The sequence below is a fragment of the Anguilla anguilla genome, chromosome 4 (genome assembly GCF_013347855.1).
Source record: "Anguilla anguilla isolate fAngAng1 chromosome 4, fAngAng1.pri, whole genome shotgun sequence".
NCBI classification, from domain to species: Eukaryota; Metazoa; Chordata; class Actinopteri; order Anguilliformes; family Anguillidae; genus Anguilla; species Anguilla anguilla.
This window is the reverse complement of record NC_049204.1, coordinates 67,894,366-67,908,980: the sequence shown is the minus strand read 5'-3', so window position 1 is coordinate 67,908,980 and position 14,615 is coordinate 67,894,366. Positions and strand designations below refer to the sequence as shown.

Sequence of the window (14,615 nt, the reverse complement as noted above, 5' to 3'; positions counted from 1 at the left end):
TCTCAGTGTTGTTGCCTTCTATAAACTACCCGCAGGCCGGTGAATCCTCTGCCCTGCTAAACTGCGATTGTTCTGTGAAAATAATATCTGGCATAAAAAAATCTCTAAAACGTAGAAAGCCGGTTTCCACAAACCAACACACGTACTGTCGTACAAAAAGTAATGTTACATTTTATTTTCATTAGATGATAATACATTGTGTGAGGCTTCACCACGATAGGATGCGATTCGGACGCTTGAAGTGATTGGTCGATATTTGGAAATTTCACATTTTGCTGCAATACGAACCAGAACGATCCCATATCGTAAGAAATTAGCAATAAGTATGATCCAGCAAAAACAATCCTGTTACACCGTACACATACAACCGAAATGAGGTTGAGACTGCAAAAACCTACTGACGTCACGTTTGACAGAAGGAAAAACAGCACTAGCGTAAGTGATGATGAGGTCGAATTTGAAACGTAAACAATGATGCTGGCAGTGTTTCTAGAGAGCAAACCACCGTAAGATTATAGACATTTGAATAAATATTTTGCAATGATTAATAATGATATGTATCGATTTATGCATGTAGTATTCATTGGATTGGATGGTTGCTTTTTCATCTGATACATCGATACACCCCTAGAATTAACGAGCATTCCTCTGTGCTCTCCATCCGCACCTCTGCAGACGAGCATTACGCGGATGTCAGTGTGTATGTGTGTGCGTTTGTGTATTTGTGTGTGTGCCTGTTAGTGTTTGTGCAGTAATGTATGTGAATGTGAGTGTGAGTGTGAGTGTGTGTGTGTGTGTATGTGTGTGCGTTTGTGTATTTGTGTGTGTGTGTGTGTTATCAGAGGATAGGGGATAGGTGCACTCTGACTCCAGGATGGCTCTGGAAGGCCTGCAGTATCCTGCATGAGGAAGTGTGTTCTGTTTCCTGCCCCCGACCCCCCCCCCCCGTGCCAACTGCGATTCCCCCCCATACTTACACACACACACACACATGTACACACACACACACACACACACACACACACACATATACATACACACACGCACACACACACACATGTACACACACACACACATGTACACACACACACACACACACACACACACACACACACACACACATACATACATACACACACGCACACACACACATATACATACACACACACATACATACATACATACACACGCACATGCACGCACACACACATACATACATACACACACACACACACACACACACAGGTACACACACACACACACACACATACACACACGCACACGCACACACACACGCACACACACACATGCGCACACACACTACCCTGCTGATGATAGCCAGCCATTGTCTGAAAGAGCACAGCATTAATTAAACAGGACAGTGCACTTCTCCCACAGAAAGCAGCACACAGGCGAGTTCCGCTGCAGTGAAAGAGTGTAGAAACACTGCTTAATGAAGAGTTTCTGTCCCTCTTTCTCCTCTGCCCTTTCTCTCCTTCCTTCTTCCTCCCTCTTTCCCTCCTTCATTCTCTCAATTAAACATTTTCAATTAAAGTTTTAAGGTTGGCATGACATACTCTGTTGCCAGAGAACATGTTACAAAGAACAATGACAATAAAAACAAGACCAGGTCAAAACCTAGTGTATGGCTGGACCTAACACACGTGATCCGGCCGACCAATGGTGTAACTTCATCACTCACTCAGTCACAGACATTCGTGTTTGTAGGGCTGGACCCGCTGTTGCGGTCCAGCCAAAAATCAACTCTACAACTTGTTTACTGATATAAATGTATTATCCTCTCCCATTCCCTTTCTCCATCTTCCTTCCTCTCTCTCTCTCTCCCCCCTACCTTCTCTCTCTCTCTCTCTCTCAGTCATAGGCAGTGTTTGTTACTATGAGATGGTTGGTGTGTAAAGCTCTTTAACAGGGAAGGAGGCACACTGGTACAGCCTGTAAGAGCTGGGGGGTCAGAGCTGCTGTAGACACTACCTGTGAGTATGTGTGTGTGTGTGTTTGTGTGAGAGAGAGAGTGTGTGTGTGTGTTTGTGTGAGTGTGTGTGTGAGAGAGAGAGAGAGTGTGTGTGTGTGTGTAAGAGAGAGAGAGAGTGTTTGTGTGAGAGAGTGTGTGTGTGTGTTTGTGTGAGAGAGAGTGTGTGTGAATAAAATGCACATGGACCCCTCAGAAAGCTCTGCCCTGCACCCGATAAGAGGAGCAGCTTTGACTGGCTCCTGTAATCACTGGAAAAACCGTCAGTATGAATCTGCTCAGTGTCTGACCCTCAGCTTCCCTCCTTTTATCACTTCTCTCTCTCTATGCTGAGTTTGTGACCCTTGTCACCATGGAAACTAGATCTCTCTACCCTGGATGTGGAAAAGTTAGTTGGGCATTATTGTGAGTTTTGTGGGGTGGGGGGTGGGGGGGGGGGGCGGGGGGGGGGAGGGAGGGAGCTGGTTTAGTGAGACAGGAAGAGGTGGGGGGGGGGGGACTTCAGTCTGGCCCTTCGGACCGGTCATACAGCACAGTGGCAAAAACAAGGGTGGGGTCTTTATATTTCCACAGCCCTGGGTGGGGGAGGCCCATGCTGGCCCCCCAGCTATGGTCCTGCCCTGGAGGAGGGCCACGCCCACTGTGAGAGGGCCAATCACAGCGCCCATTTGATTACAGTGCAGTGAGCTGGGCAGTGTGAATAGACTCTGCTCTGTCGGGCTCTTTGTCCAGTAACCTCTGTATTGCATGCTCTACAAGCCTTATCCAGCCGGCGGGCAGGGCTGGAGCTGGTCCAGTGGAGCAAGTTTGCAGCAGCATTAGGGCAGATTGAGAGCATCCTGTCTGTTCATTCCCAGGATTTCATTTTCTGTGCTGGCTGGGAAGAGCCAATCAGAGCCTTGAGTAGGCAGTGTAAACGCCAATCAGAGCTGTATTTCTCCATCATATTGACCAATCAGAGCTGTGTGTCTAGAGTTTACTTTCTGGAGGGCACACTGTAGACAAAGAGGGCCAGAGAGAGGCCTGGTTTAGACCGAAACATGTACAGATGTAGTGTTTGGGGCAGTGACCGGGTCTAGACCTAAACATGTACAGATGCAGTGTTTGGGGCAGTGACCTGGTTTAGACCCAAACATGTACAGGGACAGTATACAGTATTAGGGACAGCACAGTGACTGTGTGCAGTGTGTTAGGGACAGCACAGTGACTGCGTGCAGTGTGTTAGGGACAGCACAGTGACTGTGTGCAGTGTGTTAGGGACAGCACAGTGACTGTGTGCAGTGTGTTAGGGACAGCGCAGTGACTGTGTGCAGTGTGTTAGGGGCAATAGTGTGTTAGGGACAGCACAGTGACTGTGTGCAGTGTGTTAGGGACAGTATAGGGTGTTAGGGACAGCACAGTGAGTGTGTGGTGTGTTAGGGACAGCACAGTGAGTGTGCAGTGTGTTAGGGACAGCACAATGACTGTGTGCTGAAGTGCTTTAGTATATATGCCTTCTTTGGCTCTTTAAGGATTCATTAACGGTGATGTAAGCCCTTGGACACTTGCAAACTACTTATATGGGGTAGCCCTGAGCCCTGGTCCTGGTTTCTGCTGCTAAGCATCTTATCTTCGTGGCCCAGCCCTGATCAACTCAGGAAATGTGCCCAGGAAGTAATAAATGAATGAATAAATAAATAAATAAATAAATAAATGTTCACAGCAAGCGTCCGAGTCGTTCACCTAAGATACGAAACACGGAGAAACCGAAAAGATTAAATTAAAGTTTAAGCATTTCAGAATTTAAAATGTAAAAAACTATTTCTGTTCCGGAAAACCAATGAAATCTCTGTGGTGTTTGGTGCTCGGTATCATAAGCCGTCTGTAGTTCGTACAGGTGCAAAAAAAAATGATTAATACGAATACAAGCCGATCGACTAAAATACAACGTCGCAATGTACAAAATCGTTGCTGCCGTCTTCTCAGCCGATAGTCGCGTTCATACTATAACTATCTGAAAGGGCGCTTTACTACTGATCGGGGCAACAACACCGAGCGGAAACCTGTGCCCCCCGCCCCCCCTCCCCGCGCGAGCCTGCTCAGAGCCTGTGCCATACTTCCACAAAACCACGAACTGGGAGCGCATCGGGATTAGAGCCGGACACCAGCAGGTTCGCATCTACTACTTCATTCTATCGGCTGGATTTTTTTTCTTTCTAACTCCGTTCCTACTTTTTGTCCGGTGGAGAATGTAAATATTTATTACACTATACTCGTCCAGATGAGCGGATGAAGAGTACTTTTTTAAATGAGCGGCAGTATTGCATGTTGACGCATGGTTGGTACCTCTCCGCGGAAGATGACCAAGGCGCGCTCCGTCATTACTGTGCTGGGACTCCTCCTCGGGCTCAGCAGTGTCGCCGGTAAGATTTCTGATAAATTTGCAGACAGTAAAATATACAATAAATAAAATCTAGCAATGTTGATATTTAAAATTCAGAAACTGGTTTAGTATAAGATATAGAAGGCACCACTGTCGCCCCTTCAAAAGTATTGGAAATAAGTTATTAATAACTACTGGGCTTCAATATTTTACATTTACTTTCTAACATGTATTAAGATGACCCATATTCCACGCCGAAATATTATCTCACGACTCTGTAAAATGTTCTGTGTTAAATCAACTCGGAGAGAGTGCGGTCCGTGTTGGACTCATGTACTCTGTTAAGACTTCAATTACCAACGGACATTTTCTGCGTATGTCCTATGTAGGCTCACACTTTAGATATGCTTGTTTTATAACCATTGTGTCAGGTAAGAAGTGTGAACGTTTATGGATGAGTAACCTGACCTATAACCGCAAATTCATTGTTCGAAAATAATTTTAAAAATATACATGCTATAGGGTTTTTCTACGGATTTGCTTTGGCATCTGATAGACTGCGATCTAACAATTCACAGGTATTTATTTTGAATGTGCTTGATGATTTTGTGATCCCAGGTAACAGTTAACCGGTCTTAAAGTGGTTTTCTCATTCAGATGAATGTTGCTGTCCTCCCCACAAGGTGGCTGAAAATGTGAAAATGTGAAAAACATTTGAAAGTCTTACAGACTATGAATCAAAGAAGGGAAAAAGAGGCCGGGGTGTATCGGTGGAAAAGAGGCCCGGGGTGTATCGGGGAAAAAGAGGCCGGGGTGTATCGGGGGAAAAGAGGCCGGGGTGTATCGGTGGAAAAGAGGCCGGGGTGTATCGGGGAAAAAGAGGCCGGGGTGTATCGGGGGAAAAGAGGCCGGGGTGTATCGGGGAAAAAGAGGCCGGGGTGTATCGGGGAAAAAGAGGCCGGGGTGTATCGGTGGAAAAAGAGGCCGGGGTGTATCGGTGGAAAAGAGGCCGGGGTGTATCTGTGAACATGTTAAGTGCAAGATACGCTTTTCAGGCTCTTTTATGAATGCTGAATCAGACTGGTGACATTTTTTGTTGAGTCTGATTTACAAAAAAACTTTCTATAATTTGTGTTTCAGTCCTTTGCACTGTTGCACTGATTTTGAGATCTTCTTTACAGTGGCTCTACGTGCTAATGTTAAAAAATGCATTTTGCCTTAACAACAACCTGGGGATTAGTAGTTCAGAATATCTGACCAATAATGAGCTGAATCTAAACGCTAATTCCATTCAGCCTGATACCTGCAAAGGATTGCAGATGGAAGTTGTGTGTTTTAGCCTGCCATCCATCTTTGAATGTGTGCGTCTGTGATTCATTAATCTCAGACAAGGTACTACTGAAGTCTTGAGATAGATGAAGTTTTTGTGCATATTTAGATAGAGCTGATTAAAGCGATGTGCGATATCCGCAGGAATAGAGCTGTTCTTTCCCCAGAATCCTAAAACAGGAACCCCACCTCAGGCTCCAAGAGCAGAGCCCCCATCCTGACCCTTGCACATCTGCCTGCTCTTCCTGTTTTGACAGAATAATGCCGTTTGCTCCCTGAGAGGGAAGCAGGCCTGCGCAGGCTTTTCAGCCCTTTTCGCGTGTTTGTCTTTGGGAAGCAGATCTACACTCGGGGAACAGAATGTAAACCCCAATGTAACACCGCTGAATAGTGTGTTGGGCCAGGATGTGTGCCATGGTCCCCTCTCTACCAGCGTCTGAGTGTGTTGGGCCAGGATGTGTGGTTATGGGCATGTGCCATGGTCCCCTCTCTACCAGCGTCTGAGTGTGTTGGGCCAGGATGTGTGGTTATGGGCATGTGCCATGGTCCCCTCTCTACCAGCGTCGGAGTCCTGCGGGAGTCCTGCGCTGTTTTTACCAGTGGCAGTCGGTGAGCTGAAAATTAGTGGGGTGGAAAACTTCCCCTTAAACTGATTATTGGTCTCGATCTGTTTTCAGTCATTTTCCTTGATTATCAATGAAGGGATTCACAAAATACTCAAGACTGCAGATATAACCATCTCTCCTCAATTAGGCCCTTTAGCAAGTAATACAAATATTTTTATTTTCATTGCAAAATAGTGCACATTTTATCAACATTATTTGTGGATACATGTGGACCTCTTCCTCCTCTACACTCAAAGACTCAGAGAATATTCCGGGCAAAGACCTGCAATGCGCAGATTTTAAACAAACTTAAGTGCAGATTTTGTTATCACTGGTTATACTGAAAGCTAATGTTTCGTAATAATATTTGTCATTCAGTCTCTCTTATTTGATGTGGAGAAGCTGTGTGTTAGGGTTAGGGTTAGGTAGCCAAATCATTGGCATGCTTGTTGAGGGAAATAAATGAAAACAGGTTGAGACCAATGATAAGTTAAAAGAAAAGTTTTCACCCCACAAATTTTCAGCTCAGCAAACCTGCTCTGGGTTTTACACCAGGAATTCAGTCCACTGGTGGGATGCCGACTCGCGCTTAGTCGATGGAGGTAGAAAAGTCTGTTATCCTGTTGAATGTGGATGTTTTGAGTGAGCTGTTGAATGTGGATGTTTTGAGTGAGCTGTTGAATGTGGATGTTTTGAGTGAGCTGTTGAATGTGGATGTTTTGAGTGAGCTGTTGAATGTGGATTTTTTGAGTGAGTTGTTGAATGTGGATGTTTTGAGTGAGCTGTTGAATGTGGATGTTTTGAGTGAGCTGTTGAATGTGGATGTTTTGAGTGAGCTGTTGAATGTGGATGTTTTGAGTGAGTTGTTGAATGTGGATGTTTTGAGTGAGCTGTTGAATGTGGATGTTTTGAGTGAGCTGTTGAATGTGGATGTTTTGAGTGAGCTGTTGAATGTGGATGTTTTGAGTGAGCTGTTGAATGTGGATGTTTTGAGTGAGCTGTTGAATGTGGATGTTTTGAGTGAGTTGTTGAATGTGGATGTTTTGAGTGAGTTGTTGAGTAGTAACTGGGTCCATTTCTCTCCCAGCGATAGACCTGAAGTTTGTTCCTGACCCTCCATGGCTCAACATCCAGGACCAAATTCACAGAATCAACGTCACAGAAACACTGGAGCTGCGATGCAGGTGTGTATCCCAGAAACCACTGGGGCTCTGAATGCATGTGTATCCCAAAAACCACTGGGGCTCTGAATAAGCAGCGGGTGTGTGGAATGAGCAGCTGGTGTGTGGAATGAGCAGCGTGGGAGCAGCGGGTGTGTGGAATGAGCAGCGTGGGAGCAGCGGGTGTGTGGAATGAGCAGTGTGGGAGCAGCGGGTGTGTGGAATGAGCAGCGGGTGTGTGGAATGAGCCGCGGGTGTGTGGAATGAGCAGTGGGTGTGTGGAATGAGCCGCGGGTGTGTGGAATGAGCAGCGTGGGAGCAGCGGGTGTGTGGAATGAGCCGCGGGTGTGTGGAATGAGCAGCGGGTGTGTGGAATGAGCAGCGGGTGTGTGGAATGAGCAGCGGGTGTGTGGAATGAGCCGCGGGTGTGTGGAATGAGCAGCGGGTGTGTGGAATGAGCAGCGGGTGTGTGGAATGAGCAGTGTGGGAGCAGCGGGTGTGTGGAATGAGCCGCGGGTGTGTGGAATGAGCAGCGGGTGTGTGGAATGAGCCGCGGGTGTGTGGAATGAGCCGCGGGTGTGTGGAATGAGCAGCGTGGGAGCAGCGGGTGTGTGGAATGAGCAGTGGGTGTGTGGAATGAGCCGCGGGTGTGTGGAATGAGCAGCGGGTGTGTGGAATGAGCAGCGTGGGAGCAGCGGGTGTGTGGAATGAGCAGCGGGTGTGTGGAATGAGCCGCGGGTGTGTGGAATGAGCAGCGGGTGTGTGGAATGAGCAGCGGGTGTGTGGAATGAGCAGCGTGGGAGCAGCGGGTGTGTGGAATGAGCAGCGGGTGTGTGGAATGAGCCGCGGGTGTGTGGAATGAGCAGCGGGTGTGTGGAATGAACCGCGGGTGTGTGGAATGAGCAGCGGGTGTGTGGAATGAGCAGCGGGTGTGTGGAATGAGCCGCGGGTGTGTGGAATGAGCCGCGGGTGTGTGTCCTCTCCACAGCGGCCGGCAGCTCCTGGACTGGACCACGCCCTACAACCGCAGCCACACAGAGGGGCGCGTGTCTCTGAGCGACTGCAGCGGCTCTGGCCTCTTCTGCTCCGCCCTGCTCATCACCAAGGCAACGGCCAATGAGACGGGAGAGTACCGCTGCTCCTACCGCCACCTGCCTGTGGAGGATGGAAAGACCTCTGCTGCCGTTTATGTCTACGTACAAGGTGACCTCTCTTACACCTGTCACACACTCCACATACACTCCACACACCTGCACACTCCATCACACTCCACACACCATCACACTCCACACACCTGCACACTCCACACACCACACACCTACACACTCCACACTCCACACACCATCACACCCCACACACCTACACACCCCACACACCTACACACTCCACACACTCCACACACCATCACACTCCACACCCCACACACCTGCACGCTCCATCACACTCCACACACCTACACACTCCACACACTCCACACACCTGCACGCTCCATCACACTCCACACACCTACACACTCCACACACTCCACACACCTGCACACTCCACACACCATCACACTCCACACCCCACACACCTACACACTCCACACACCTACACACTCCACACACTCCACACACCTACACACTCCACACACCATGACACTCCACACCCCACACACCTGCACACTCCATCACACTCCACACCCCACACGCCTACACACTCCACACACCATCACACTCCACACCCCACACACTCCACACACCATCACACTCCACACCCCACACACCTACACACTCCACACCCCTACACACTCCACACCCCACACACCTGCACACTCCACACACTCAACACCCCACACACCTGCAACGCATCCGGTGTGTGTTGGTAGGAGGTGGGCCTTACAGCTCACACACTGTATCTCACCTGATTGGCTGCTGATTCTGTTGGTGGGAGGTGGGCCTTACAGCTCACACACTGTATCTCACCTGATTGGCTGGTTCTGTTGGTAGGAGGTGGGCCTTACAGGTCACACACTGTATCTCACCTGATTGGCTGATTCTGTTGGTGGGAGGTGGGCCTTACAGCTCACACACTGTATCTCAGCTGATTGGCTGGTTCTGTTGGTGGGAGGCGGGGCTCAGCGGCTGAACTGACTGTCCCTGTCTGTGTTTTTTCAGACTACAAAGCTCCGTTTGTGCGCTCATCGCAGAACTACGATGTGGTGTTTATCCGCGAGGGCCAGCGGGTGGTCATTCCCTGCCTGGGGTCGGTGGAGGACCTGAACGTCACACTGTACACGGTAGGACCTGAACATCACGGCGTACACGGCCCTACCTGAACATCAGGCTGTACGTCACACTGTACACGCTACGACCTGAACATCACGCCGTACACGGCCCTACCTGAACATCAGGCTGTACACGCTACGACCTGAACGTCACACTGTACACGCTACGACCTGAGCGTCACACTGTACACGCTACGACCTGAGTGTCACACTGTACACGCTACGACCTGAACGTCACACTGTACACGCTACGACCTGAACGTCACACTGTACACGCTACGACCTGAACGTCACACTGTACACGCTACGACCTGAACGTCACACTGTACACGCTACGACCTGAGCGTCACACTGTACACGCTACGACCTGAACGTCACACTGTACACGCTACGACCTGAACGTCACACTGTACACGCTACGACCTGAACATCAGGCTGTACACGCTACGACCTGAACGTCACACTGTACACGCTACGACCTGAACATCATACTGTACACGCTACGACCTGAACATCCCACTGTACACGCTACGACCTGAACATCACACTGTACACGCTACGACCTGAACATCACACTGTACACGCTACGACCTGAGCGTCACACTGTACACGCTACGACCTGAACGTCACACTGTAGATCGGTTGTCATGGTAATGAGTGTGCCTGCTGTCTGAAGTTGGTGTGTGAAACCCTGGTCCTGCAGAGCTCCAGTCTGCTGCCTTTTGTCCTTACTCAGTAATTAATTCATCATATGATATGTGTGATTAGTCTCAGTCAGTGTGAGCCTGTGTGTGATTAGTCTCAGTCAGTGTGAGGCTGTGTGTGATGAATCTCAGTGTGAGGCTTTGTGTGATAAGTCTCAGTGTGAGGCTTTGTGTGATGAGTTTCAGTCTGTGGCTGTGTGTGATAAGTCTTAGTGTGAGGTGATTAGTCTCAGTCAGTATGAGGCTGTGTGTGATGAGTCTTAGTGTGAGGCTATGTGTGAGATTAGTATCAATTAGTATGAGGCTGTGTGTGATAAGTCTTAGTGTGAGGCTGTGTGTGATGAGTCTCAGTGTGAGGCTGTGTGTGATTAGTCTCAGTCAGTATGAGGCTGTGTGTGATAAGTCTTAGTGTGAGGCTGTGTGTGATGAGTCTTAGTGTGAGGCTGTGTGTGATGAGTCTCAGTGTGAGGCTGTGTGTGGTGAGTCTCTGTGAGGCTGTGTGTGTTGCGTGTCAGTGTGAGGCTGTGTGTGATGAGTCTTAGTGTGAGGCTATGTGTGATGAGTCTCAGGGTGAGGCATTGTGTGATGAGTTTCAGTCTGTGGCTGTGTGTGATAAGTCTTAGTGTGAGGCTGTGTGTGATTAGTCTCAGTCAGTATGAGGCTGTGTGTGATAAGTCTTAGTGTGAGGCTATGTGTGATGACTCTCAGGGTGAGGCATTGTGTGATGAGTTTCAGTCTGTGGCTGTGTGTGATAAGTCTTAGTGTGAGGCTGTGTGTGATTAGTATCAATTAGTATGAGGCTGTGTGTGATAAGTCTTAGTGTGAGGCTGTGTGTGATGAGTCTCAGTGTGAGGCTGTGTGTGATTAGTCTCAGTCAGTATGAGGCTGTGTGTGATGAGTCTCAGTCAGTATGAGGCTGTGTGTGATGAGTCTCTGTGTGAGCCTGTGTGTGATGAGTCTCAGTGTGAGGCTGTGTGTGATGAGTCTTGGTATGAGCCTGTGTGCAATGAGTCTCAGTCTATGTGGTTTTTCTCAGAAGTACCCAAAGAAGGAGCTGTTTCCAGACGGGCAGGAGGTGCTTTGGGACAGCAGGAGAGGCTTCATCGTGCCGAGTCACCTGATCAGCTATGCCGGCGTGGTCTTCTGCCAAACACGCATCTCCAACCAGACCTTCCAGTCCTCCCTCTACATCGTCGCAGTCGTAGGTCAGGGATAGTCCGGCCTCGCTTCCACAGACGCAGCCATGGCTGAGTGATATTTGCTGCTCGTTGTTCTACTGTTCAGTTGTTTTGTGCGTGATTTTAATGCTGGTGACATGTTTAGGTTTGTGTAGCTGTGAGGCCAGTATGTGCCAGTGGTTATGAGAACAATGGGTGCTGAGTGCTGGCCTCCACCCTTTCCTGCAGGATACAGGATCTATGAGCTGACAGTCAGCCCCGCCCAGCAGAGGCTGGCCGTGGGGGAGAGGTTCCAGCTGAACTGCACTGCCCGCACTGAGCTCAACGTAGGCATCGACTTCCAGTGGACCTACCCACAGAGCAAGGTCAGAGGTAGCCCCGCCCACTCAGTCGCACACACCCAATGCATATCATGGTCATTGGAACAACTATAAAACACAGATTCGATGAAGCACAATACTCATTTCATACAACTATTTATAGCCAAGAAAACAGGTCAGTTCACACAGTGAGATTATCTGAACTAACGCACAGCGATGTTCTCTAACTAACAACAGCAGGAACAAATTAAGCAAAGACATGCTTATCTGAAAACGCGAAGTAGTAGCCGACGACACAGTCAGATGCACACTAGGCATACACACACAGGCACACACACTCACACATACACACACACTCACACACACAGGCACACACACTCACACACACACACACACACATTCACACACACACACACACACACACACACACTCACTCACACAGGCACACACATACACACACACACACTCACTCACACAGGCACACAGGCACTCACATTCTCACACACGCAAGCACACACCCACACACACACAAAGTGTTGGTACAGGTGAGTGGCGTGTGTTGGTACAGTTGAGTGATGTGTGTGTTGGTATCGGTGAGTGATGTGTGTGATGGTACAGGTGAGTGGTGTGTGTTGGTCCAGGTGAGTGATGTGTGTGTTGGTATAGGTGAGTGATGGGTGTGTTGGTATCGATGAGTGATGTGTGTGATGGTACAGGTGAGTGGTGTGTGTGTTGGTACAGGTGAGTGACGTTTGTGTTAGTACAGGTGAGTGGTGTGTGTGTTGGTACAGGTGAGTGATGTGTGTGTTGGTGCCTCAGGTCCATTCGAACGTATCAGAGACTCGTTTCCATAAGAAGAAGCTGTGGGACTCACTGGAGCTCTCCAGCGCCCTCATCCTGGAGAATGTGACCATCAACGACACCGGAGAGTACGTTTGCTCTGCCTCCAGCGGTCAGATGAGCAAATCCAGCAGGGCCACTCTGGTGGTGTATGGTAAGAGCCAGGACCGCGTCTCTCCTGCTCTGTACAGCAGGACCAGCATGCGCAGCTCCTCTTCACTATCCTCTGAGCGCTGTTACATCAATGTAACAATGTAGTGTAACAGTGTAGCAGTGTTGTGTCACTGTGACAGTGTAGTGTAATGGTGTAGCAGTGTTGTGTCACTGTGACAGTGTAGTGTAACGGTGTACCAGTGTTGTGTCACTGTGACAGTGTAGTGTAACGGTGTAGCAGTGTTGTGTCACTGTGACAGTGAAGTGTAACGGTGTAGCAGTGTTGTGTCACTGTGACAGTGTAGTGTAACGGTGTACCAGTGTTGTGTCACTGTGACTGAAGTGTAACGGTGTAGCAGTGTTGTGTCACTGTGACAGTGAAGTGTAACGGTGTAGCAGTGTTGTGTCACTGTGACTGAAGTGTAACGGTGTAGCAGTGTTGTGTCACTGTGACAGTGAAGTGTAACGGTGTAGCAGTGTTGTGTCACTGTGACAGTGAAGTGTAACGGTGTAGCAGTGTTGTGTCACTGTGACAGTGAAGTGTAACGGTGTAGCAGTGTTGTGTCACTGTGACAGTGAAGTGTAACGGTGTAGCAGTGTTGTGTCACTGTGACTGAAGTGTAACGGTGTAGCAGTGTTGTGTCACTGTGACAGTGAAGTGTAACGGTGTAGCAGTGTTGTGTCACTGTGACAGTGTAGTGTAACGGTGTAGCAGTGTTGTATCACTGTGACAGTGTAGTGTAACGGTGTAGCAGTGTTGTGTCACTGTGTTTAACAGTATTGTGTAACAGTATAATAGTGTAGTGGTGTTGTGTAACAGTACTGTGTAACTGTGTAAAAGTGCTGTGTGTTGTATCTGTAGAAAAGCCCTTTATTATTCTGAATGAGCAGTGTTGTGTAACTGTAACAATGTAATGGTGCTGTGTGTTGTATCTGTAGAAAAGCCCTTCATCATACTGAATGAGCAGGCTGTGTGGACTGTGGAGGCCACTCTAGGTGACAGAATGGTGAAGATTCCTGTGAAGTATGACGCCTATCCACAACCTGAAGTGAAGTGGTGAGATACCTACAATGTGTGTGTGTGTAACTCTGTGTGTGTGTGCAACCCTGTGTCTGTGTGTGTAACTCTGTGTGTGTGTGTAACTGTGTGTGTGTAACTCTGTGTGTGTGTGTGTGTGTGTGTGTAACTCTGTGTGTGTGTGTGTGTAACTCTGTGTGTGTGTGTGTGTGTGTGTGTGTGTGTGTGTGTGTGTAACTGTGTGTGTGTGTGTGTGTGTGTGTGTGTGTGTGTGTGTGTGTAACTCTGTGTGTGTGTGTGTGTGTGTGTGTGTGTGTGTGTGTGCAGGCTGAAGAACGGGCAGCCAGTGAGCCGTGAGGAGCAGAAGTACAGGGTGAAGCTGGAGAAGGACGCTCTGAGCATCTATGAAGTGTCTGAGAGGGACTCTGGGAACTACACCGTGGTTCTGAGGAACCCCACTACCAAGCAAGAGCAGAGGCGGTCCTTCCAGCTGCTCATCAACGGTAACCTCACCCCCAATGTCTGTCGCTATGGTGACACCCCACCGCTTTATGTCTATCACGAGTGCAATGTATCCCAATGTGAGTGCGAAGTGGGGCACGGAGAAACAGTTTAAATTTTGAATGCTTAAACTGATTTGGTGTGTTTAAAAATTGAATTTGAATTGTGTAAATTGAATTTGTATTTTGC

General features: G+C 48.6%; 1 protein-coding gene across 3 annotated transcripts in view; it reads left to right on the top strand.

Annotated features, from left to right (window-relative positions):
* The first annotated feature begins 4,082 nt into the window (after window positions 1-4,082).
* The window catches only part of kdr (kinase insert domain receptor (a type III receptor tyrosine kinase)), a 33,206-nt gene continuing 22,673 nt past the window's right edge, over window positions 4,083-14,615 (top strand). For 2 of the 3 annotated variants that reach the window (XM_035414720.1, XM_035414718.1), the window contains exons 1-9: window positions 4,083-4,392; window positions 7,374-7,470; window positions 8,435-8,649; window positions 9,603-9,724; window positions 11,453-11,621; window positions 11,823-11,959; window positions 12,734-12,908; window positions 13,847-13,964; window positions 14,253-14,428. In XM_035414720.1, the coding sequence (XP_035270611.1) occupies window positions 4,305-4,392; window positions 7,374-7,470; window positions 8,435-8,649; window positions 9,603-9,724; window positions 11,453-11,621; window positions 11,823-11,959; window positions 12,734-12,908; window positions 13,847-13,964; window positions 14,253-14,428 (1,297 nt within the window). In that variant the 5' untranslated portion in view covers window positions 4,083-4,304. The remainder of the gene's footprint in view (window positions 4,393-7,373; window positions 7,471-8,434; window positions 8,650-9,602; window positions 9,725-11,452; window positions 11,622-11,822; window positions 11,960-12,733; window positions 12,909-13,846; window positions 13,965-14,252; window positions 14,429-14,615) is intronic. The other variant, XM_035414719.1, reaches the window with a different exon arrangement.